General features: G+C 39.4%; 1 protein-coding gene across 5 annotated transcripts in view; it reads left to right on the top strand.

The window, feature by feature from the left end:
* The window catches only part of PDE10A (phosphodiesterase 10A), an 887116-nt gene that overhangs the window by 451033 nt on the left and 409897 nt on the right, over window positions 1–26186 (top strand). For 4 of the 5 annotated variants that reach the window (XM_044000217.1, XM_044000218.1, XM_044000216.1 and 1 more), the window contains one exon: window positions 7078–7149. In XM_044000217.1, the coding sequence (XP_043856152.1) occupies window positions 7078–7149 (72 nt within the window). Of the gene's footprint in view, window positions 1–7077; window positions 7150–9171; window positions 10875–26186 lie in introns of those variants that run through there. The other variant, XM_044000215.1, reaches the window with a different exon arrangement.

Genomic DNA, 26186 nt, shown 5'->3' with positions numbered 1-26186 from the left:
TTGTTTGCCTCAATTGTAAAATGAGGATAATAAATAATAGCACCTACATCCCAGGATTGTTATAAGGATCAAATGGGATAATGTGTAAAGTGCTTAGTAGAGTGACCAGCACATAGTAGATACTTAAGAAATTCGTGTTTCCTTCCTTCCTTCCCTCCCTCCTTCCTTCCTTCCTTCCTTCCCTCCCTCCTTCCTTCCTTCCTTCCTTCCTTCCAAAAGCTGGGGATCATCAACAACATTCCACCAGGTACTCCCAAGTGCTTTGCAAACTGTAAAGTTATATCAATTTGACTTCTTTTTAGGTTTAGCTCAGAAGAACTATTGGCAAGTCTTTAAATCAAATAATAGAATTATCATCCTAAACTAATATAACCTATTGAGAAGGGAGTCTAAATTTGGAACTACTGATCATGTCTGTATTCTTATTTTGGAGAATAATCAAATGAATGTTCTAGTAGCACCTGATGACTGTCATCCTCTAGTATTGTTGATATTAAGATGATTAAAGAATTACTTCTTTGGTTCCTTGAAACTGGTGCTGTTATGGGTATGGTAGAGGTCTAGAGTGCTCCTTATTAAAAATAGAGCTGTCTTGCTCATGTATAACTTATTTTGAATTGCTTGAGTTCTTGTGGGTGGGGGGGTGGAAATAGAGGGGGGAAGAGAAGTTGGAACACAAAGTTTTTAAAAAATTGATGTTAAAATTTTGGAAAATAAAATTCTATTAAAAAATAGAGCTGTAACACAGAATTGTCCCCTTATGTTTTGAAGAAGGAGAAAAAGGACTTGTAAAAACATAGGATTAACATGACACATATTTCATTACAATAAGTGGCATTCCAATAAAGATAATATGTAATGCAATTTTTAAAAAAGTCTCTAAGTCATAGCCCAAACCCCATTTGTTTTAGAAACCCGACCAAAACAAAAAGAGGAAGGAAGGCAGGAAAAAAGGCAGGAAGAAAGGCAGGCAGGCAGGCAGGCAGGCAGGCAGGAAGGAAGGAAGGAAGGAAGGAAGGAAGGAAGGAAGGAAGGAAGGAAGGAAGGAAGGAAGAAGGGAGGGAGGAGGGGAGGAAGGAAGGAAGGAAGAAGGGAGGGAGGAGGGAAGGAAGGAAGGAAGGAAGGAAGGAAGGAAGGAAGGAAAGAAAGAAAGAAAGAAAGAAAGAAAGAAAGAAAGAAAGAAAGAAAGAAAGAAAGAAAGAAAGAAAGAAAGAAAGAAAGAAAGAAAGAAAGAAAGAAAAGCAAACCAAATCAAATTGAAATGAAACTCATACAAAAGAGTTTGGATTGACAGGCCCATAAAGTTTATAAAAAAGGGATCTGATATCTAATTGAACTTGCTAGCCTGATACATTTATTTGTTGGGTTTAGCATTCAGTGTTCCCTTTTCCTTGGGATCAGAACATGCCAGGTTTTTGTTTTTGTTTTTGTTTTTTTTAACATAGCTTCAATAACTCCCTAATCAGTTCTTTTTATCATAGTTATCAAATCCTCCTTTAATCTTCACCACTCTTCATATTTTCTTTGTATTTTAATCTAAACCCTTTACATTGGACCCTGGTTCTCCAGCCAGGTTCTCCTTTAAAGAGACCAAATATGAAAATCATAGCATATACTATGATATCGAAATATTCTGTAATTGAATGCCTTTAACTTATTTTGTCAGATTGACTTGATCATATCTAGAATATAAAAGTTTAATAAAAGCATTGATTATATAAATAAAATCCACAGTTTTCTTTTAACTTATATCTGTCACTAAAGAATGAAAACTGCTTTGGGTACAAGTTTTCCTGAAGCAACTGATTTTTTTAAAAACATAACTATTTCTGAAACTTAATACTTTGTCATAACATGAGAACCTTATATAAGAGTATTAATAATAGCATAGTTATACTAAGAATTTAGTATCAGTTATAAAACTTCCATGGCACTTTTTCTTACTAATGCTTTAATACTAAGTAATGATTAAAGAGTCTCCACTACAGACTTCTGATTCCTCAGGGAAAAGAATCATGGTTCCTCAAAAGGCCATTCCAGCTGAGCACATGTTTTGTTGGGTCATTGTTGAAGTTACTTTTCAGTTATGTTCACCTTTTCGTGTCCCCATTTGAGGTTTTCTTGGCAAAGATTCTGGAGTGGTTTGCCATTTCCTTCTCTAGCTCATTTTACAGATGAGGAAACTAAGCCAATAGGGTGAAGTGACTTGTCCAGGGTCACACAGTTAATAAGTGTTTGAGGCTGGATTTAAATACATGATGATAAATCTTCCTGATTCCAAGCCCAGTGCTCTGTCCACTGTGTGACCTAACTGCCATTTGTCGGGTCCTACCAAGCATTACATGGAGACCTGGTGATGGATTCAGTAACTGGCATACTCAACCATGGAGAGACTCTCAATCTCTAGGCAATCAAGTACAAAGGGATGATTTTTTTTCTTTGGGTATTAGAAATTCAAGAAATCACTCACTAAGGGGTATGCGAAGGAGAGTGTCCATGTGAAATCTCAGATCCTGTGCAATTTTATAATTTAGGAATAAATTTTAGGTTAACTTCCAGTGGGGAAATAACATTCACTCCTCTTGTCAGTCAAGCTTCACTTTTTTTTCCTTCCTTCAAACACATACGAAATTCTTCAACAAACATTTATTAGGTGCCTATTATATACAACATGAGGGCTTCTGGGTTGCACAGTAGATAGAGTGCTTTGAGTAGTAGTTAGGAAGACATATCTTCCTGAGTTAAAAATCTGGCCTCAGAAATTAGCTGTGTGACCCTATGCAAGTCACTTAACCCTGTTTGCCTCAGTTTCTTCATCTATAAAATGAACTGCAGAAGGAAATGGCAAACCACTCCAGTAGCATTGCCAAGAAAACCCCAAATGCAGTTACAAAGAGTCAGACATGACCGAATAACATATTCGATGTATTCTGTTAGTGGCTGGAACAGAATACTTTAAGACTTTCCTTCTGAATTACTTCATGTAAGATGGAACACTATCATGCGGTTAACATCTAAATTAACATTATAAGTTAACATGAGAAATTGACAATTTTAAAAAGGTTCCTGCAAATCATTAAAATATAGCTTAACTTAAAAAATCAAAAGCAATTTGGTTTTTGTAGCAGAGGGAGAAAATACAAGAGCATCATTGAAATTATTTGTCATTGTTTAGCCACAAACGTGGGCAAGTTTTAGTTTTTTGGTTTTGTTTGGATTTCTTTTTCCTCCCTTCAAAATTTTCCCATAATGCTTCCTTTTGATATTTAATAAAATATTAAGGCAAATGCTATCATAATTTGTGATGTAGTTAAAGAATTAACGTGGTTATTGAGATCTTTTACATAGGAAAGTATTTAAAATGTACTGTATTTGGAATTAGTGAAAATAAATTGAATTCATATAACAAAGATCTGGGAATATTGAGATAGTGGAGAGAATTGGTTTTATTTATTCAATATTTTAAACATCTTTTCCTCCCCCTTTATTAATGGCTTTGTTATATGCTACTCCTTCTTGCCTCTCTCCCCAGTGCTTCTTCTTGTGTTTGAATATAACAACACTATAGGCATCTGATTTTCATTTTTAATCCAAAACCTTCCTGAAATTAGCACAGGATCTACTCTCTTGCAGCTCTTCTCTTTCCCTGGCACTGCTCCCTATCTCAGATTTTTACTCTTTCTTCCCTTCCTTTTGATCCTCTCTTTACATTCCTCTCTCCAAAATTTGAGTTTGTTTTGCTTGTGACTAGTCCTTTTTCAATCAATGAGTGAAACAATAAACATTTATTAAGAGCCTACTATGTACCAGGTATTGTGCTAAGTGGTGGGGATGTAAAAAGGGACAAAAGACAGTCCCTGCCCTCAAAGAGCTTACGATTTAATGAGGGAGACTACGTGCAAAGAAATATATAAAAGATATATACAGAATAATAGGAAATGATTAACTGAAGGGAGGCACTAGAATAAGGTAGGGTTGGGAAAGGCTTTCTGTAAAAGATGAGATTTTAGTTTGGATTTAAAGGAAACCAGGGAGGTCAGTAAACTGGAGTTAAGGTTGGAGTGCTCCAGGCATAGGAAAAAACCCAGAGGGAAAAAAGTCCCCTTTTAATCCCATCATACCTCTTATACCCCTCTATACCTATCCCTCATTTCTGTCCTCTCATTTCCTATTGAGTTTACCAAAATGTGTGTGAGTGTAATTGTGTTCAATTTTCCTCGATCCAGTTTGTATGAAAGTAAGGTTCTTGGGAAGCCTATTCTCCCCACTTCTCCTTTCTTTGTGACTATATAGTCTATCTTCTGTACTTCTATTGTGCAAAAGTTATTTCTTTGTTTCTTCCACCTCTCATTCTTGTCTTCTAAGAAATATCATTAAAATAGAACAGTCACCTCCATCCTCTATCATTTTTACCTTTCGCTGTGATCCTTAAAAAATTAGCGATCTGTGAAGACATTTGATTCTCATCCCCTCTTAACAAGTAGAAAATTCATCCTTCCATATTAAAGGGAATGACCAATTAATAAAAGAAAAATATATAGGGGATGACTCTTTAGGAGGGGAGCCATGCAGGGGAAAGGAAATTTGGGTGATGTAAAAACAGAACCGTTCAATAAAATGTTATTATAAAAATAACACTGGAAATTTATAGACATCCAAAAATATAGATGTTGTCCAAGATTTCCTATTCTGTATGGTTAGTTAGCTAATTAACAAGAATTTATTTATTGTCTATAATTTGCAAAACACTATACAAATTGGGGTAGGGGGTGGATGCTGACTTTGAGGAACTTACAGTTGAGTTGGTAGCAAAAACATTAATAAATTAAAAAACATGTAGGGAAGTACAAAGAAACAAGTAAACATATACAAATAGTTCGGTACAGACGAAACTTCTAAGTGTTAAGAAGATGCTGAACCAAGAGGTGATTGAATTGGCATGTGTCTATTTGAAGAAAGGGCTGCTTGTGGAGAAGTCAGCTTGTGGCCAGATATTGACAGATTAAATGGCTTTACAGGAGGGCATTGGAGGATAAAGACTGGCACAAATCAATGATGTTCCGGTAGGAAACAGTAGTTTGTACTTGAATGAGCTGTGGTTTCTTCAGTTTGGAGAACTCCTGGTGTGGAAATTCTCTTCCTCTATTCCTTATTAAGTCCTAAGGGGTTGACTGAGTCACATGAAGGCTAAATGACCTGCCCAGGGTCACCCAGCCAGTAAGAATAAGAGGCAGGATTTGAACTCAGGTCTTCCTGAGTCCAAGTCCAGAACTCTTTCCACAAAATGAGGGGGTAATGTAGAAGACGATAATAGTGAGGTAATTAACTTCATCTCTGATATAGTGGGTAGCACACTGGGACCCATGAGGGACTTGGGTTAGAATGCTACCTCTGACTTTTATCAGCTGCCTAATACTCATTTAACCTCTGTCAGTTTGTTTCCTCACCTGTAAAATGGGGTCAATAACCACACCTTTCTCACAGAGTTGTTGTGAAGATCAAATCAGATAGTATATATAAAGTGTTTTGCAAACATTAAAGCCATAGATAAAAGTAAGCTCTTATTATAAAGCCAACTGCTTCAGTTACAGTGTTGGCAGATGACAATTCATTCATTTATTAAGTTGTAGGATTTGACATTTGAAGACCCTGTTTTTACTAAATATAAAAAAAACCCTGCACTTAGACCTACAATAAATTCCTGTGTTTGCATATATTTTCATATATAATAAATCATATGTATGCATATATATTCAATTTTTATATGTGCATATATAATAGATTACAATTTTTTGGAAAAGGTACAGAAACCCCTTTTTCTTTAGTCATAGACCTTCTGTACAATCTCATTTTTTTACTGTATGAGGTCAGGGTGGGATTATTATCAATTACAGAAAGGAACACAGTCATTAAAAATAAGCATGATGGATGAAATGCACAACTCTTCTACCCTTGAAAATGTATGAAAGATACCATCATTCTGTAGATATGCATATTTATGAAATAGCTCATAAAATCAATATTGGCTATTTAACAAGGAATGTGGGAGGTGAATCTCTTTTAGGGGCAAGCTGTGATAAGGACCATGTGGTTGTGAAATATGGACGACCTTTTTACCTAACATTAAAAACATTTCATGGATTCAAGGAAAAAAATAGTTTGAAATGCCTACACTCTTATGGTACCTTAAGGATTTGGAGTACAGGAACTTTAAAAATAGTCAATAAATGGGTTTTTTTCCATTTATAAACTGTTATGCATAACATTTAAATAAATGTTAACATTTAATTAGTATTTGATATAAGAAAAAAAACCTAGCTTAGTGCAGAGAAGTGCTTAGGATTAAAAATGTTATAAACTTGTGCTTAAATTGTCCTTATACAATTAGGTCATATTTCTGTTACAGACCTGTTTCTTGGGGTTTGCTATTGTGAAAAGATGGGTGGTGTGTGTGTGTGTGTGTGTGTGTGTGTGTGTGTGTGTGTGTGTGTGTGTGTGTGTGTAATATCAAACATCTGGGGGAGGAGTTGGAGAGGAAAGATGAGAAAGTAATTTGGGTTATTTTCCTGGCATTCACAAACCTCTTAGAATTCTTTTGGTTTTTAAATTTATGATGTTAGGCCAAAGCATTTTCTCAAATGCCTATATTAAAGTACAAACCATTCATTTTAAATGGCTACTGAAACTCAGTAGATAATTTTCCTTTATTTTTTCTTACGTCTTTGAAGTTAAAATGCAGATCTAATGTGCAAATATTCATTTTTATGCCCTGCCTCCACTCACAGGGCTGTTGTGAAGAACGAAGTTGTCTATAGTAATATAGATAGAAGTGCTTTGAAATCCTTAAGGTACCAGTGTAAATTTAATACATTATCAGGGATTGCTCAACTCAAACTTAAGTGTGAGCTGATATTTTGACGGTTCAGTTTCTATGAAAGACTTCTTGTAAGAAGTTTTGTAGTAACTGCCACTTAATTATCTATTGATGATTAGCCTAATGATGTAACTCAGGTTGGAGCTAGCTGTGTGTTACTGACAAAACTTTCTCTCCTTTCTTGATGTTATGTATCACTTTAGAAAAATCAAAAGAAAAGCAGTGGGCCCACGAGAAAACATTCGGAGGGTGTTGCAACATCGGGACACATCGGGGTAAGTGAAAAAGTACGCCTTTATGTTTGTGTGCATGCAGATTAGATCGTAAATATGTCCTGATTTCCTTCCCCACCCTGAATCATATTTACACAAAGAAATTTGGTTTCTAACAATAGACAGAACACTTAACAAAATCTTCCACAGGGTCGTTGAAACTGTCCCCAGGATTATTTGTCTCGTCATCTCCTATAGTCACTTTTGATTCACCTGGAAAACCTGTCCGTCTGGAGAAAAGAAGGAGAACGTTTCGCCAGTCGGCTGATTCAAATAAAGGGTTAATTAGGATACTAAGCGTTGCTTGTAAATTTACTGCGATCCCCAGTGTGTGGAGATATGGAATCTGCTGTCCCACCCCAGGTTAAAAAGAAATCTGGTTTGCATTCAGTTTGGTTCTCTATCGCCTTTGAACTAAAAACCTCCTTTTTGACCCAAGGTGCCCTGCAAGATGTTTGAAAGCCACAGAGAAACACTTTTATTGTAAAGAAAAGAGGCAGAGACCACCTGGTGAAAACATATTTTAAAAATATTGTGGCTCTCACCTTTTTTCAGACAACGCCGGATATACTTTCTGCCCCCCCCCCCCCCCCGGCCCCAGGCTCCAGGAAAAACTACGGGGTAGGATTCTTAAGTATTAGAATAATGAAAAAGAACAAGTTGAAAAGATTTGTTTAGGCTGGGAAACCAAACGCTGGAGGAAAAGCCAAAGAGGGTAGGGAAGGGACCATTTCCTCATAGGTACTAGTTTTTCCTTCTCGGAAAAAAATGTAAATGTCATTGTAAAATGCCTTCACTGTAACGTAAAAGGTCACTGGCACTGTTTTCTTTCCAGGAGGGTTTAGGAATTTTGACCTCACGATTGATGGGATTGACATCCGTTAAATGATAAATTCTAAAGACTACCGAGAAGACAAGAAAGAAAAGAAAACCACTGCACTGGATCATTCTTGGAAAGAAGACTAGCCAAAAGACCTAGGAATATCAAACGCGAGCCATTTAGAGCAGATGCAGAAATAAAAAATTCTACTATAGAGAGTGGGTGGGAGTGGGGAAAGGACACACACATTAGGGCTCTGCATCATTCATCAAAATAAAAACACCGGAGAACTGGGGAAAAACAAGTTTAGATGATGACTAGGGGGAGCCGTTTGTCATTCGGGTAACTTAACTCCATGCCAAATGGCTTATTTTTTTGTGACCCGTCTGTCCTCCAAGCCGCTTTAGGTGCGAATACTCTAGCTGGACTCGAAGGTAAACTAATCTCAGCCCAGCAAAGCGCACTGCCCCAGATCTGATACTTGAGGGGACAAATTCGTTCAACCTCACATTTCAACCCTTTCCTAGTCTTAGCTTTCCCTGGCAATACACTGGAGATTAATACCTGTCGGTCTCGAGGTTCTCTCTACTTAGCTATCGCAAACTCCCGGATCTTTCTGCGTTCTAAACTTGCTGTGCGTTCACCTTCTGACGCGACTCGTTCCTTTGACCGTTAGTTTGGCTTCGTTGCCAAGATAGGAGAGGTGGGCTAGCTTTAGCTTCGTTTTCTTTGCATTTTGTGCCCTAAGACCCCTTGACTTTGTTTTGATTTTATCTGTCCAATGAATTCGCCATTTCGATTTCTCAAACCCACAGGTAAGGTGCTAAGGGCCATTAGGCTAAAGCAAATAATACTCTTTTTGAAGTTAGGATTTGAGAAAAAAATAGTGAAATGCAAATGATTTTTAAAAAGTTAGGAGTTGAAAAAAAACATGTGATTTGAACTTTGTGTGTATTGTTTTAATCACAAGATGTCTTACAAAGTTTTTTATTTCACCCAAGTCACAAGTGTTGCGTGCAAATCGTTCTCACTGCTGGGCTTACGGTTAAGGGGATTGCTTTGAAACAGTAGGTAGGGAGAGGATGCTGTTTAACAGCTCACAGCTGGAGTTGCACATCTGTCTGGTTCAGAATTCAGAAAAGACCCAGCATCCCTGTGTGTCCCCCGTATCCTCCCCATCCCCGTATGTCCACTGCCCCCAAGAATACACATCACTTCTACGATTGAGCTCAACAGGTAATGACTTGGCCCAGTTTCCTCCCTTTTTTCCTCCTTTTTTTCCCTTCTGTGTTTCTCCTCTTTCTCTCCCTGTTTCTCCCTCTGTGTGTGCTTTGGGTACATATAATGAGAAGGGAGGAGGTAGCTTGAGAAGCAATTGCTCCGCCAGTGGGCGTTTTCTGGCTGCTGCCCGAGCGTCCATGGGAGGCACTGCAGTGATTTTATCCGCTGCTTTTGAGCATCCATCGAGCAACGTATACATCAGAGAGCATAAAAAACACACAGAGCCCATAGGTATACTCGCTGCCCCTCCCCCAACCTCCACAGTTGGAGAAGAGGACGAGTCCTGGTTCCATTCGGGAACCACTGCTGGACCGGCCCCGACAGACATCATGTCCCCTTCCACCTAGAGAGGGGATGAAAATGTGAAGATTTGGCTGGGCGGGGAACTGAAGACAGGAGAGGGGGGAAAGACCCCCCCTCCCCCAAACCTTTCGCAGTGGTTAGCCTGGAAAGCTCCTAACGGGGACGGGAGCACAGACGGAGAGAGGCGCCTGGTTGCGTCCCTGGCTCTTCGTTCCCCCACCTCGCGGCGTCTCTAGCAAACGTCCTGTCTCGAACTACCGCGAAAAAGGGAGGAGGGTCATGTCCAACCCCGAGAAGCCGCTTTTATCCCGCCCCCAGGCCCCCCTGCCTGCAGACGGGAAAAAGCTCAGATCCGGCCACTACCAACTGCACTCGGATCTCGGCGGCGGCGGCAAAGGCAACGGCCAGGGCGGGGACGGCTCTAGCGCTCCCAAGGCTGGGAACGCCCGTGGTTTCCCCTTGCTCCTGGCCCGCGCAGCCCCGGGCACAGACGGCCCGGGCCCCGGCGCCGCTTGCTTCTCTTCCTGCCGTGCTCGCGGCGGCGGCGGCGGCAGCAGGGTCGTTCCCCGAGCTCCTTTCTCCGTCCCCTCTTCCTCCTCCTCTTTTCCCTCCTCTTCTCCATCTTCCTTTTACTTCTTGCCGCCCCCGCCTCCCCCTCCTCCTCCTCCTCTTCTCCCCTCCTCATCTTGCTTTCACCTCCCAGCGGGTCTCCAAGGAAGGGAAGTAGCAGCAGCAGCAGCAAGAGCAGGAGGAGGAGGAGGTAGAGGAGGAGGAGATGTTGGAGGAGGAGGAAGAGGAGAAGAAACAGCTCCCTTGATCGTCCACCCGAGCAGTAGTATTAGCAGCAGCGGCATCGGCAGCGGCAGTGGCAGCAGCAGCAGCAACAGCAGCAGCAGCAACAGCAGCAGCATTAGCAGCGGGAGGCGGCGGCTGTTTTTCTCTCCTCCTTCCCTCCAGGGTTTGCTGCTCCCAGCCTCCGTCGGCCCCCGGCTGCAGCCGCCGCCGCAGCAGCAGCAGCCGCCGCCGCAGCAGCAGCCGCAGCCTTCTCGGCTTCTCCGTTCCCCAGCCGCCTGCAGCCTGTGGTCCTACAATTTTCTAGGCGCTGCAGGCGCAGCCCGCGCCGGCGGTGGGGTCGGAGGCGGCGGCCCGAGTTACACCACCACCAGCAGCAAAATTCAGCAGCAGCAGCAGCAGCAGCAGCCTAGAGGCTCCTTCTTCTCTTTCGCTTCCTCCTCCCCCTTGTCACTAGGGTCAGACATGGAAGATGGATCTTCTAATAATGCAAGCTGCTTTAGAAGGTTTACAGAGTGTTTCTTGAACACGAGTAAGTGGCTGTGTGTTTTCTTTATTCGCCTTACCCCCACCCCAACCTCCTAATTCTTGGGTGGATGGAGGGGGAAAGGGGTTATACTATAGTGGAAGTTGAGGGTTGGATGAATGTAAGGTGAGAAAAGGTAGCTTATGCGATTGTGTATTTTAGAGGGGGGGGTGCTTTATTCCGTGTGCAATTTGGCAAAGAGGAAATGTGAGGGCTTTTGTTGTTCTTCTTTTTAATCCAATGTGCTTTTTGGAGAGATGGAGTGTGCATGCATTGAGTTCGCGAATGTGTCGAAAAAGGCTTCATTTATTTTTAAATTTATTTTTGCGCCTGTGTGTGTACTGTATATGCACGCGTCTGAGAAAAGCGGTAGAATTGTAGATGATTTGTCAAGGAAAAAAAATATACGATCCAATCCCTGAGTCGAGGTCCCAGAGTTTTTTCCTGACGGAGTCTACCTAGCACATATTCCCAAAGTTGCTCTGATTAAGCGCAGCGCCAGACAGAAAGCCTATTCTTCGTTCTCTAGGCTTGGGACTGACTGATTCAAAGTCAAAGGTGCTTTATGCCACTTTGGAGGCCTGGGGGTGGGGGGCTCGGCTTCTCCAATAGTGGAGGAGAAGTTAGGGGCGCCAGCTGCCCTCAGCCTCCCTCTCTCCCGCCCTGGGCATGCTGCAAAGGGCATTAATTAGCTTGTTGCAGGACGACTCTACCAGCAACCCCAAGACAAACGCACACTTAGTTTTCCAACAGTCTTGGATTAATCATCACTGCAGCCACTACGGCCGGCGTCTGGTGCTGGAGACTTTTATTACAAACTCTGCCGGAGAGGAAACAAGTGTTTGCACCTGGCTCTGGGGCCTGAAGTTTAAGGGCCTTGTACGAGATCTCCTCCGGGGTCTGTTCTCTGATGTCTGAAGCCCATGCCAGAGCCCTTTTCCGTTAAATGGAGGGAATTTAATTGGTGCCCAGGTTCTTGATAGGGGATAATAAACCTGATAACAGTAATCTCCATGCCTCGGGGGTAAGAGACAATCCGCAGGCATAAACTGCTGGATTTACGCCTCTTGACAGCTGCCATCTTCCTTCATCAGGTGCTTATTTATTTTTTTCTTTTTCCCCCGGGCAAGCAGGCCTGGGCTGGGGAGAGGGTAGCGTCAGGAAATTGGCAAAGGGAACTCATCTGGGGGGAATCGCCTCAAAAGTCCAGGGGGAAAAAGTAGAGTCCCTGGGAAGGGAGGAGGTGCCTGGGGGAAAGGGCTCCAAAGCTAGAGAAAAGGTTTTTTTGGTAAATGTCAGAAGAAGGAAGGAAGGAATTGGGGAAGGACTCCCCGAGAGAGGGAGAGGGAGGGAATGGGTTAGCAAGAGGTGAAATGGACCCAAGAGGTAAAGAGATATTGCCCTCTGTGGCCCCGAGTTCCGTAGACTGCAGGCTAGACCACTGCCGCAGAGAAAAAGCTTGGGATGGGGAGAACATTTCTCTTTGCAGAACCCTATCGCTTTCCCGAGGAGTTTCCCCGCACCCCCTCCCCCCAACCCTCAATTCCACCATCGTTCTTTTAGGGCCTATAGACTTTGCACTTCAGTCTCTTCTTGGGGAATCCCATCTCATGTGAAACTTCCCAATTGGGCTTCATGGCTGACCTCTTTCTTTGGGCCCCTAATCACGGTCTGGAGTCCACTTTTCCAGGCGAGGAGTTTTCTTGTTTTAGTTTATACTCAGCACTTTTTCTGGGAGAGCCCGGGGAGCTTTTGGTGCGCAACTCTCAAGGGAATCAAAAAGAACTTTTAGGGAATTTTGTTCCCAGCTGGGAAGAACCAAGGTACTTACTGGCTGAGATCTAAGCTAGGGATGTGAGGAAAAGACACCGGGCTTGTATTGTAGCTGCTTTGTGAAGAAACAAATTGCTTGCAAAAAGACAAAGTTTCTTGCTAAAGTGCTTTGCTGGATTTCAAGTCATCAGGCACCCTCTTGGAAATGTTGGCTTTGTTTTATCTGTTAGCTGGCCATTGGCCAGTAAGTTACAGCACTGAAATATTATTTAATTCCTCTAACCTTTACTCTGTCTTGTCCCAAAATATCCCACAGGTGGATGGCAATCTGTTGCTACGGATGTCAGGTTTATAGGGTGGGAGAGAAGGGAGAAGTGAATCAGAGAATCTTTGTTTTAGTGGGTTGTTAGTTCTTTTTATTAAATCTGAAAAAGCAGAAAAGACGTTTGGAACTTATTCGGTCATTGCTTTTCTTATGCCACTTAAACTTGGCAGCTGACATCTAGCATGTTGGTCACAGGATTATAAAGTCCCAGATCTGGAGCTGGAAGAGACTTCGGAGGTCATGGCGGGGGTAGCCCCTTCGTTTTAATTTTTAAAATTAATTTTTTTGCAAGGCAATGAGGGTTAAGTGACTTGCCCAAGGTCACACGGGTAGTTAAGTATCAAGTGTCTGAGGCTGGATTTGAACTCAAGTCTTCCTGAATCCAAGGCCAGTGCTTTATCCACTGTGCCATCTAGCTGCCCCCTAGCCTCTTCATTTTAGACATAAAGGAAACTGAGGTCCCGACCAGAGTCACAAACTAGTTAGTAAGGATCTTAAAGCAGGATTTGAATTCTCTTCTTTCTTAATTCAAGCTCAGTAAGTACTCCATTCACACTGTGCTATACTGCTTTCATGAGCTGCTTCCTCCAGTGCAAAGTGGAAAGCTCAGTGCCACTTATTTCTTTGTCTCTATATGAAAAGCATGGCTGAGCGTGTAGATTTTCCAATTCTTTTCTTTTGAGCCATAGTTGGGAATTTCCTTGTTCCTTCTGCATTTCTAGGAGGGGTTAGGGAATTCACTGACAAAAGTTGCTTGAGGGAACAGTATGTTGATAAATAACAAGTACTGGTTCTTGAAAATACCTTTGACTACAAGAAAGAGAAGGGAGGAAAAATTGTGGCAGGGAGATGAGGGCAAACCATTATTGTCCGGTGTCTTGGATTGTTGAGGGCAAACCATAAGCAGAAATCCAATTTGGGAGGAAGAGGGAAGATTATAGCTTGTGCTATCAATTGCCCTTTTTGGGGGGAAGCTAGTTTAAGGAGTGGAGGAGGAGAGGCTCACCATTATATATTTCTTAGGTTTGTACCACCAACTATAATACCCTTAGGGAAATTTGGGATTCTATGAAATTAGGGGGCTGAAAATTTTCCTTTTATTGCTATAAAAGTGTAAAGATCTTACTCTTATCCTTCCTTTTTCATCATCTGCAGAGGTCACAAGTACCCAAGTACTTATCAATACCAAAAGCCTTTAAATGCAACTGATTTTTACCTTGACCACCTTGACTGTGTTTGCCATGATGAAGCACTTACTAGATTTATATGTTGTAATGACCTATTTTTTTCAAATGCAGATTTTTCTAATAATGAATTGAAGAAGTTAAAAAAAAAAACAGTGAAGACAGGAAATTTCCTGGAAGAAAAAAAAATCCAGTATGAAAGTTCCATGGAATGCATAATTTAAAAAAAAGAAAAAAAAAACAAAAACCCACATCAACACTACAATGGCATCATATTGATTTATCCACCCCATTTGTGATTAAGACAACAATTCATTGGAGTTTTAGATTGTTGAGAATTACAATGGATAAAAAAATTCAGAGTTCTAAAGAGGAAGTTTACAAAAGGCAAGGTAGCTAGTTTCAGATGAGACAGATTTCAAATAAAGCAAAGTATTGTTAAAAAATACTTGTTCAGTCCTATCTGAAAGTTTGCAAAATTAGTCATAATTAAGGAATGGTCTATTACTTCAGATCGTAGATCTTGAACTTGAAGGTATATAAGAGGTCACTAAGTCCAAGCCCCTTATTGTATCTACATGAAACCTAGCCTTATTTCCCTCATTACTAGTGACTTCTCCTCTGTCCACTCCTCCAAATTATTATGAATCTACCTGATACTTACCTGTATTCACGCTGTTTTCCCAACACAGATTTGTAAGCTTCACATGGTTGTCTTTGTATCCTTAATAGGAACATAATATTTATTCCTTAGTAAATACTTGTGGAATGAATTTTATTGATAAAGAATTTGAATACCAGCAAAGTTCAAATGATTTTTTTTTTTTATGAACACACTGGTAATTTGAATAGTTAGGTGGTACAGTGAATAGAGCCCTGGTCCTGGAGTCAGACACTTACTTGTGTGACCCTAGGTGAGTCACTGAACAGTACCTTGCCTCAAAACATTTACCTCTGTGTTTGTGAGGATAAAATAATATAATATTCTAACAGAGCTTTGCAAACCTGAAAGTTATACACACATATACATACATATTAGTTAGTATTTATTATTATTGAACACAGGACCTCTGAATACACTCAACACTTTCTGCTTCACCACATTTCCCCCATTTATATATGTATGTATATGTATATATACATATAAGTATGTGTATATGTACATATATTTTCATATAATTAGAAAACAGCTGATTTATATAGACACATTTTATAGATATGTACATATACATATCTGAATACATGTATGTAGATGATTATATATGTGTATATGCACACATCTAAATAGATGGCTATATGGATTATACTTGGCATATCTCTGCCAAAACCCAAAGGAGGAAGGGGACTTTTGGGTGATACACAGAAGTACTCTTCTGGGTTAAATGGAAAAAATGCTGAATTTAGAAGCTGGAAAGATCTGTGCTTGAGTCCCATTTCTCACACTTAGTACTTCTGTGATCCTCCAAGTCATTTGGCTTCTCTGACCCTCAATCTGTTGTTTAGTTACTTTTTTCAATTGTGTCCTATTTTTTTGTGACCCCATTTGGGTTTTGTTTTGTTTTGTTTGTTTTTTGGCAAAGATACTGGAGTGGTCTGCCATTTGCTTCTCCAATTCATTTTACAGATGAGGAAACTGAGACAAAAAGGTGAAGTGACTTGTCCAGGGTCATACAGCTAGTAAGTATCTGAGGCCAGGTTTGAACTTAGGAAGCTAAGTATTCCTGAGTCCAGGGCCAGTGATCCATCCACTTTACCACCCAGCTGCCCAGACCCTCAGTCTACTTAACTGTAAAATGGAGATAATAGAAACTGTAGTTAACTGCATCACAGGATTATCATCAGGTTCAAATTAGATTTTATATCTATCTATCTATCTCTCTCTCTATATATCTTTGTAAATCTTGAAGTGCTATATAAATGTCAATGTTAGGAATAAATTAATTAATTAGAAATATGCTCCATTAAGTCCCCAAATAGATTATTTTAAATTCTAAACCTTATCTAACAATTTACTTTTCTTTTCCTTGCATAATACCAAATCCTAAACTGTTCAACTCCACACTTTCTGGTTCACTTGTTTTGCGGTGATGTCCTGGAATGAACTCTACTACTGATATCCCATCTACAACAGAAAATCCTGAGAACATCCAGTAAACCAGCAAAGGGTTCATCAAGAATATTTTTCAGTATTTTATTGCATAAATTCTTTCATGTCTTGAGATTTAGGATGACAGCGAGTTCGTCAGTATTGAGTAATTTAAATTTTTGTTCTTCATTAGTATCATTGTCTCATTGTTTTTCATTAGTCTTCATTAGTCTCATCCTCTCATCCAGGAATGGGTAATTATCCTGATGATTTGAAGTTCTTTGTTTATTTTCATCTCTTCACTAGGGTTTGTTGGGTTACCAAAATGTATTGGGGATTTTGGTCAGGCTAGTTGGCATTTAATAGTGTCATGAAATATAGATAAGAATTGTATGCTCTTCTGGAACTAATAAGAGGAAAAAATGTTTAAACTTTCTTTAAAAGGTTTTTTTTTTCCCCCCAACTCATTTTACGTCAGTGCCTTAATGTATTATTTTGACAATTAAATAAAGGGATGTTTCTGTGACTTGGAATTATGTTTCTGATCAACTCTAAAAGCATGTAACATTGAAAAAAAGGTTGCAAATATGTTCATAAGGATTTCAATATATGGAATTTGAGGAAACCTAATTTAAATATCCCTCATAATGAAGTAAAACCTAGAAATATCAAGCTCAAAAGGAACAGTTGGGCCTCATTTTTCTATGTGGGCCTAAACTCCTGAGTGGTATGAACTTTTTTATACATTTTATTTTCATCATAGTATCTACTACATAGAAGGTGCTTAATAAATTCTTGCTGACTGGCTAAATCCTAATTCTTAGATGTGCTTCTGACAAATTGTTCTCTTCAGCCTCTTTATTTTAAGAAGCAGATAATGTGTTATTAGTTTCTTTCTCAGCTATGCTGTTGACCAGTTTTACCTAATACATTTGTATTATTGTGTGTGTGTGTGTGTGTGTGTGTGTGTGTGTATGTATTCTACTATATTCTTTCCAGATAATTGAGGGGATTAAAATGATCCCTCTCTGGCTCAGGTTTGGCAAACCCTTTATTCTTTATCATTTAAAAAGAATGAGAGGGGAAGGGAAGGAGAAGGAAGGAAGGAAGGAAGGAAGGAAGGAAGGAAGGAAGGAAGGAAGGAAGGAAGGAAGGAAGGAAGGAAGGACTGACCTTTGTTGAATGAATTCTGGATTCCAAAAGAACTTTTAAACTTATCACCACAGATAGTTGGTTTGTTGCTTCTCTTGTCAGTGTTAATTTTCTCTCTGTTCCATCTCATTTCCTGGTTTGCACCTGTCTTATGCAGGTTGTGATAAAGGGGCCGTTGTGTCCAAATTATTGTGTATATTGATGGGATGGCGTTGTTTGTTTTTTAATTGTTGAACATTCTCATTTTGTTTTCCTTATTTGCATCCAAATGTGAGAGGTACAAATATCCATATGTCCTATGGAGACCACACATTTTATCTCCTGTGGTCTACCTGCCTCTCAAAAGAGTAGTTTGAAATTCACTCCCTGAACTGAAACAAGTGGTCCATGTTGATCATGCTTGTGGTGTTCAATACATTAGATAAGGATGCACTTTCTAATTTGACCTAACTCCAAGACACGGCCTTCCTGTAATTCACCCTCAAACTTGTCTTCAGGCTCTCATCTTCAGAACTCCCTTGCTTAGAAGGGCATCAGTTTGAAAATGACAAAATTGGAGCTCCTTCATGTTTCCCAGCTCTTAGAGCAGAGCAGATCCTCTCAGAACTCATTTAGACAATTCACTCTGTTGCTTGGTGTGTTCACGAACAACAATGGAAAGACAAAGATCCCTTTTGTGTGCTTTACACTCCATCTCCTGGCAAAAACAACATGAGTATGCCTATCTCCGCTTGTCACTGCTGCTGAAATTTCAGCAGTGATATGCCAAAGGACAAATGAAAAAGATTTGGGTGATGCATTGGAGGAGAACCTTTGGCTATTCTTGACTTTTAATTTTGGTAATCCCAAAGATAAACAACAGAAGGTAGAATATCTCTTCCTGTCCTAGACCCTCCCTTCTCCTCTTGATCAATGATTTCAACCGAGCTAGATCACAGAATCTCAGAGTTGGAAGCAAGCTCATTGGCCATCTAATTCAGCCCAAACTTGACCTTCTTGTAGAATGGGCCTTGGCAAGTGGTTGTTCGGTGTGTTTTTTTTTTTCTTCAGATCTCCAAAGAGAGGAAAGGTACTACTACCTGAAGCTTCCCATTCCCCTTTTGAAAATATTTAAATTTTAAGAAGCTTTTCCTCTGTGCTAATTAGATTTTCTTTTTCTACCTTTTAATTTTTTAAAAAAATATTCTACCCTTTGCTGCTATTTCCTCCTGCTAGCAGGAGCTTAAAGCAAACAAATCCATATGACAGCCTTTCAGATACTAGAAGATAAGTATGCCCCTACAGCCTGTCTCTTCTCCAGTCTATATTATCTCCAGCTTTTTGTTTTTTTAACCAATATTGATCTAGCATGTCCTTCTTAAAATATGATACCCACAGGTGAATACAGTTGTCCAGCTATGGCTCTTTATCTGTTCTTTCAGCATTTAAATGGTCATAGCAACTGTGAAAAAAGAAAAAGAGCTGCAAAGTTTGAACCTGTTAGAGGAGAGCCTGAGGAAAAGGGGGAAGAACAGAATGACAAATTCCTGTGAGCAAGGACTGCGGGAATGTTTGGGGCACATTCTATTACCAAATCTTTAAGATTTACAATTTGCATTTTTCTTGGTTCCATGAATTATGAAGTTTTAATATCTTTTTAATATTTTCAACTAGACATAATTACCACATGCATGCATATGTGTATATAAGACATACATATTTACACATACACATACATGTGCATATATACATGCCCATACATAGGTATATATGTGCGTATCTTGGGAATAAGGTATTGTATACTGGATATGTAAGCAATGTGAACTGTCTGCTGCATTCCTGGGGTGCAATGAAAGTGTTAAAGATAGAAATTTCAAGTCTTGTAATTCTAACTGTGGTTAATGCATACAAATTAAAACATCTTACACTTGATTAACTCACCTCTTATTTTTACAGGGATGATGAAACTGAGATAGCAGAGAGATACAGGACCAATAATAATATTTCACATTTATATGGTCCTTTGTAATTATAAAATGCTTTCACACTATTTAAAATGAGCCTCCCACTACCCCATGAGGTAAGTGGCGCAGGTATTATTATCCCCTTTGCAGAAGAGAAAATTGAAGCCCAGAGAGTTTTTTTTTTTTCTGAAGGCCACACAGCTTGTACATGGTTCCTCAGATCAGAATCTTTCTATTTTGACTCAAAAGCCCTTTGCAGAGTGCTATAATACCAATCTTGTGCCCGTCACTTCATTTAGGCCTAACAGTTGCTCTTAGGCCTAAAACTTTCAACAGCATTTAACCAATAGATTTTACTGAATGACCCTCTTGTAACAGGTGGCGATTCTTGGTTCTTTTCCAGGTGACCGAATGGGATATAGTAACACTTGATCAATTCTTTTAGGGAACTTCTGCTTTATATGGGACTTAAATTCTTTACACATAACTATTGGAAAAAGCAGTAAATAGAATGTGGTGCAGTGGAAAAATCAGTGGCATTAGAGTCTGAGGGTTTGGGTTTAAATCCTATTTCAGATGGTAATTGCCTCTGGGACTTTGGACAAGTTAATTAGCCTCCATGGACCTCAGTTTCCTCAAGTGTAAAAATGAAGAGGTTGAACTAGATGGCTTTTCAGGACCCTTTCAGCTCTTTATCTATGAGCCTATCATAAGCATCAAATGGGTTTTAAGTTTCTTTTTTTTTTATTTTTCAGAGGAGAAGCATAATACTTCTGGCTAGGGGTGGGCAAGGAAGGCTTAGAAAGAAGGGAAAGAAATATACCCCACCTACTCAAAAAAGCCTCTTTTCATTTCTAGACATGGTAACTTCCCAAGCTGTTTTGTACTTTTAGTTATTTTTGAGAAACAGATAACTTTTTCTTTTTCTTTTTGTTTCTTTGGTGGGACAATGAGGATTAAGTGACTTGCCCAGGGTCACGACACAGCTAGTAAGTGTCAAGTGTCTGAGGTCGAATTTGAACTCAGGTCCTGAATCCAGGGCCAGTGCTCTATCCACTGTGCCACTCATTTGCCTCCGAATCAGATAACTTATATAACTTATAAGTTGTGTTTTTTCTACACTGGTTACCACTAAATATTCTCCTTAAGATCCCTGCCATTAATTTCCTCATAGGTGTATATGAGGAAGTATATAAAAATATACACATATAATATGATATATATAAAATATGAGGCATGGAATGTATATATACACACACGTACACTTATGCATTCACATATGTATGTTACATGTAATATATCTCATACTTACATATAAAAGGAAAACTTCACAATTATTTAAAGCAGAGGTTTCCCAGCTTTCTTGGTTCCCAGACCTTGTATTGCATTCTACACGGATTTTATTTTAACACAATACTTGCTTTTTATCACAAAAATAGGATGTTGTAAACAAGAAAGGTTGAAAAGTTACCAGCATAGCCAAAAGTACGAGCAAACAAAAATATACCTCAAATATTTGGGAACGGTCATTGAAAAGGAGGTAGCATAGCATTCTACTAAACTTGTGATCTACCTCATGCTACTAATTTGTATGGTGTCAAATGTTGAGGCAGAAATTTAAAATATTACATGGGACACTCTAGGTGCCACAGGGCACAGCTTATGAACAAATTGAGATTAATTTTCTAGGTACTTAGGTTTACAAGTTTCTTCTTAAAATAAACACACAAAAAACCCCTCAAAATGAAAAAAAACTTGAAACTGTGGATTTCATGAGGGGAGGGAGATGGTTAGGGTTAGGGTTAGGGAGATGGTTTGACTTTCTTTTTACCTTTCACAGGTGACATATCTTTTTGCTGTATTCTTTGGCATATTAAGGGAATGAAATATGAAGAACTTGTTTTTAAATGACAGGAGTAAGCACAGATATGTGAAAACTCTTGCAAAGTTAAATTTTTAGCATCATCACACACTGCTTCATATAATTCAACGCATTAGTAACTTAGATCAGAGCCTGTATAATGCTCCTGTGTTATAATTTCACCAGAGGAAAAAACATAATATAAGGTGAATCGGATTTAGAGCCCATTTAAGGGATTTAATTATAGATGCAGCCATATCAGGAACTACCCTTGGGAAAACTGTGAAGCAGATGAAATAGGTCTTTTGCCTATTTTGTCCTCAAGATTTCTGGGTGACATCTAGGCTTCAACTGGATAAACCTCAAATTTCTTCTGAAGGAAAGCAATCTAAAACAAATGGAGAGACAAAAAACCTTCACACTAAAGTGTTAGTAATGTTTATTATTCCTCCCAGAGTAATTTTCTTTTTAATAAAAGAAAAGGTAGCTCTTGAGAAAAAGAGAGGTCATTAAACGTAGAGATTATGCATCAAAAGAGATCAATAGTCTTCGCACAGTTCCTCAAATCACCCTGTATAGGCATAAAGCCAGACTTGACCAAAATACTTTTCTTATCTACTTTTGAGGAAGTTCATGGCAGGGATCTCAAGGAGAGCAATATAGTGATAATTACTGTAGTAAAAATAGTATAGAAATTCATAAAGCAATTCCTTTTAATCTAGGAAGAACTCGTTAAAAATTTCAAAATAATGTGTTAAGACTACTAAATGATTTATCAGGCTCCTCTTGCTCTCAGTCCTTGGATCCTGAAAGGTGCTCTTGGTGTTCAGACGAGGAAGAGGTCACTTTCACCTGGTGTGGTCAGGGAAGTTTTTATGGAAGAAGTAACCCTGGGAATGCTCTCCTCACTTTTTTAGATTCTTGAATTCCTACCCATTTATATATATATATATATATATATTTTTTTTTTAGTGAGGCAATTGGGGTTAAGTGACTTGCCCAGGGTCACACAGCTAGTAAGTGTCAAGTGTCTGAGACCAGATTTGAACTCAGGTACTCCTGACTCCAGGGCTGGTGCTCTATCCACTGCGCCACCTAGCTGCCCCCCTACCCATTTTTAAAAGTCCAACTCAAATGCCACTATGATGCCATCCTTAGCAAGGTCCATTTTCTCCTTGGAATTCATATAGCACATTCTTTTATAACTCCAGGGTATTTCTTATGTAGTAACATAGTGCTTTCATCACAATAATTCTCTGATAGAAGTGGCCAAATACTATTATCTCCATGGTACAAATGAAGGTAAATCACTTGCACACAGTATAACTTGGAACTATCAAAGCCAGGATCCACCAGGTCTTCTTGACTCCCAAGTCCAATCCCCTTTGTACTTCAGCACATTGCCAGGTGACTTTATATTCTGTCCTCCTGATAGATTGTAAAGTCCATGAGGGAAGGGATCTCATCTAATCTAAACTTCATATCTCCCCGAGGGCCCAGCACAGAACTCTCCACACAGTAGAGGAAGATGATGATTCTGTTTTACAAGGAGCAAACAGGAAGGGGCTAAGTAGAGGATGGGGAAACAACAGGGAAGAATGTGGATTGGGATTTAGGAGTTCTAGTTTTTGGTTTTATTCAGAGATTATGAGGTCCCATGGCATAGTTCCCAAACTAGTTATAGAAAGGTTCCTGTGTTATTTGTATGGAAGTGAGGCAATCAGATTTAGTCAGCCACTCTTTGTAAATTCATTGGCCTGTCAGTTTCTGTCACGTAACTTGAAGGCAGTGTTTGGCCCTCATTGTGCTGAGTGGGTGAGTTAACATTTTGACAGTGTAATCATAAACCCAAGATTCTTGAGCTACAAAATCATTATAATAAAATTCACCACTAACCTCCTACTAGGGGCTTATGTGAAGGTTAGAGTTAAGTTTGTAAATCATTTTGAAATTTTTCTGGCATTTTGGTCATTGATTTAAAAATAAAAAGTTGTTGCCTCTCATGAAGACTGTTCCTTCACTAGCAAAGAGAATATACTGTTGGTGAGGTATTGGATGAATGCCATCATGATTCCTACGTGTAGTTACCTACAAAAATGAAAGTCTTTCAGGGGAATGTTTGCCCATGTAAGAAGTACTGTACAGGCACCATAGTGTCATTTAAATTTTGCAACTAGCCCAATCCAGGGTGCTCATACAGAAAGCCCTACTTGTTTCCATAACTGCAGGTGGGAAAGCAGGAAAATGGGCATTGATAGAATGCCTTTTAAATTGTACATGTTTATGTTTTGGATAATTTTTATAATACTGAATATCTTGCTGTTTGCAAAGTCAGGATGAAAATGTAAAGCCCAGAATCTTCATTGTGATGGTTGCATTTTATACCATGGACTGACACAAAACAACTTCTTCTGGTGGTGATAATAATAATAATAATAATAACTATTAATTTTATTAGAAGAACAAAGTTTCAAAAACACATCACATTTATCTCAGTTGGTCTTCACAATATTCTTGTGAGGTAGATGCTATTATTATAATCTCCTTTTTACAAATAAGGAAAGTGGGTCTTACTGAGGTTAAGTGACTTACTCATGGTCACACAGTAATCAGGCACTCAATGAAGAATTTAGAAAGGGCTACCAGGCACTGTGCTATTCACTAGGGATACAAAGAAAAGCAAAAAGAGGGTCCTTGCCCTCCAGGAGCTCCCCAGTCTAATAGGGGAGACAACTATATCCAACAAATGATGTACAGGGTAAATTGGAGGTGATCCCAGAGGGAAGCCACTAGAAGTGGGGAAGACAGAAAAAAACTCTTGTAGAAACTAAGATTTAGGTTGGGTCTTCCAAGGAAGCCAGAAGGAGGAGGGGGAGAGGGAAGAGGAGAGGGAAAAGTATTACAGGCATGGGAGACGGCCAGTCAAAAGGCATGAAAGGGAGATGGGAGAAACACAGAAGTAGAGCAGTGTTTGGGGATCAAGTATGTGAATAAAGGATAAGTACAGTTATGCCTTCCACTTCTGGCCTTTGCCCATTTTGATTTTAATATACTGAGGGTGGGCATAAGAAACTAAATGGGACTTTTTGGTAAGTTTTGCGGAAGCAGCAGATGACATGGAAAAAAAGTTAAGAAACTCAGGAATACATAAAATATATAGATAGGATTTTATAATATCAATCCAAATTTTACCATAAGGTACTATAAACACTCTGTAAAAGAGAAAAATCAGACTTCTTCTCTAGTACAAAGCGAGGGCCAGAAATTTTTTATTCTGATTTTTCTAGATCTCTGGGGTGCCTAGCTTTTAGCCCTCTCAATGTGGAAGGGATAAATGGAGACTGGAAAGGCAAGAGGAGGTCAGTTTGTGAAAGGCTTTCAAAGCCAAATAGAAGATTTTTTTATTTGATCCTGGAGGTGATAGGAAATCAATGGAGTTTATGGATTTTGAGGGGAGGTGGGTGATGTCAAATCTGCCACCACTTTAGGAAGATTACTTTGGCAGCTGAGTGGAGAATGGGCAGGAATGCGGGAAAGATGAACAGGGAGACCAATCAGAACGATCTTGCAATAATCTAGGTGTCAGGTGATGATAGCCTTTACTGGGAGTGGCTATATAGATGAACAGAATGGGCTGTATAGGAGAGATGTTGTGAAGGGAAGCTATAAGTAGCGAGACTTGGTAGCATTGGGATAGAAGGAATGAGTTGAAAGTGATGAGTATGACCTTAATGTTAGGAACTTGGGTATCTGGGAAGATGACAGTGCCCTAGATGATAAAAAGGGCGTTTGGTGCAAGGGAGGGTTTTGGAAGAAAGATAATGAGTTCCATTTTAGACATGTTGAGTTTGAGATCCTTGTGGGACATCCAGGTTGAGATGTCCCAAACACACATGTTGATGCGAGATTGGAGTTCAAGAGAGAGTTTAAGGATGGATCTGAGATTTTAACTCAGGATTTAAATTTATGTCTTCTTAAGTCAAGGAAACTATCTGTTGTACACATATATTCTTATTAATCATGCAAAATTTATTTCAAATCCAAAATTTTCTTCAAATGCTTATTCTTAACCTGATTGGTCTTTGTGCTCTTGTTTCACATTAGGATATATATATATATAATATGTATATATATGTATATATATGCATATATATATTTATTTATTTTGTTTTCTTCTGATAAATTAAAATCCTGGGTGATAAAGAAAATAATGATTGGTTCCTAGTTTGTTTTTTTGTGTGTGTGTGTGTGGGTTTTTTTTGGGGGGGGGGTGGGCAATGAGGGTTAAGTGACTTGCCCAGAGTCACACAGCTAGTGTCATGTGTCTGAGGCCAGATTTGAACTCAGGTCCTCCTGAATCTAGGGCTTGTGCTTTATCCACTGCGCCACCTAGTTGCTCCCGGGTCCTATTTTTAATGTTTTCTCACCTTAGTCCTTGCTGTTATTTTACAGTTGCTATGAATTAATACACTATACTTAGTATATGAGGTGCTGTATAGAGAAAAGGTCAAATCCACAGCCAGATGGGATAAGACCTAGATGCTCATTTGGTTGGTATAATTTGCATGAAACCTTCTTAGTGATTAGTAAACAGTATGGATGATATTTCTGGTTCCTTGCTGTATGGTGTGATGATACAGATAGAAAGTGAGAAGAATTGGGAGTTTTACTACACTTAGGCAAAATGCAAATCAATAGTCTCACTCCTTGTCTTTTAACCACAGAATTCAGAATTTGAATATTTTCAGCAGATGTAGATGTTAGGTTTATTAATAAGAAAAAGGGCCCTTTTCAGGGGTTGGGGGGAGGGAGAGACCGGGAGGTGGAGTTATCACAACAACCCATTATGTAATTCTTAAGCTATTAGCTATGCCATATATTTTCTTGCTCTTGTGATATGATTTCATTGGTAGAAGGAACTCCCAGGTGAGAAAACTCCTTCCACCACTGTGATTTATAATCTTAGAGAGTTGTCTGGGGGCACTGAGAGGTTG

This window comes from Dromiciops gliroides, chromosome 4 (genome assembly GCF_019393635.1).
Source record: "Dromiciops gliroides isolate mDroGli1 chromosome 4, mDroGli1.pri, whole genome shotgun sequence".
NCBI lineage: Eukaryota > Metazoa > Chordata > Mammalia > Microbiotheria > Microbiotheriidae > Dromiciops > Dromiciops gliroides.
Note: the sequence above shows the minus strand (reverse complement) of the source record. Positions and strands in the feature narration are given on the sequence as shown.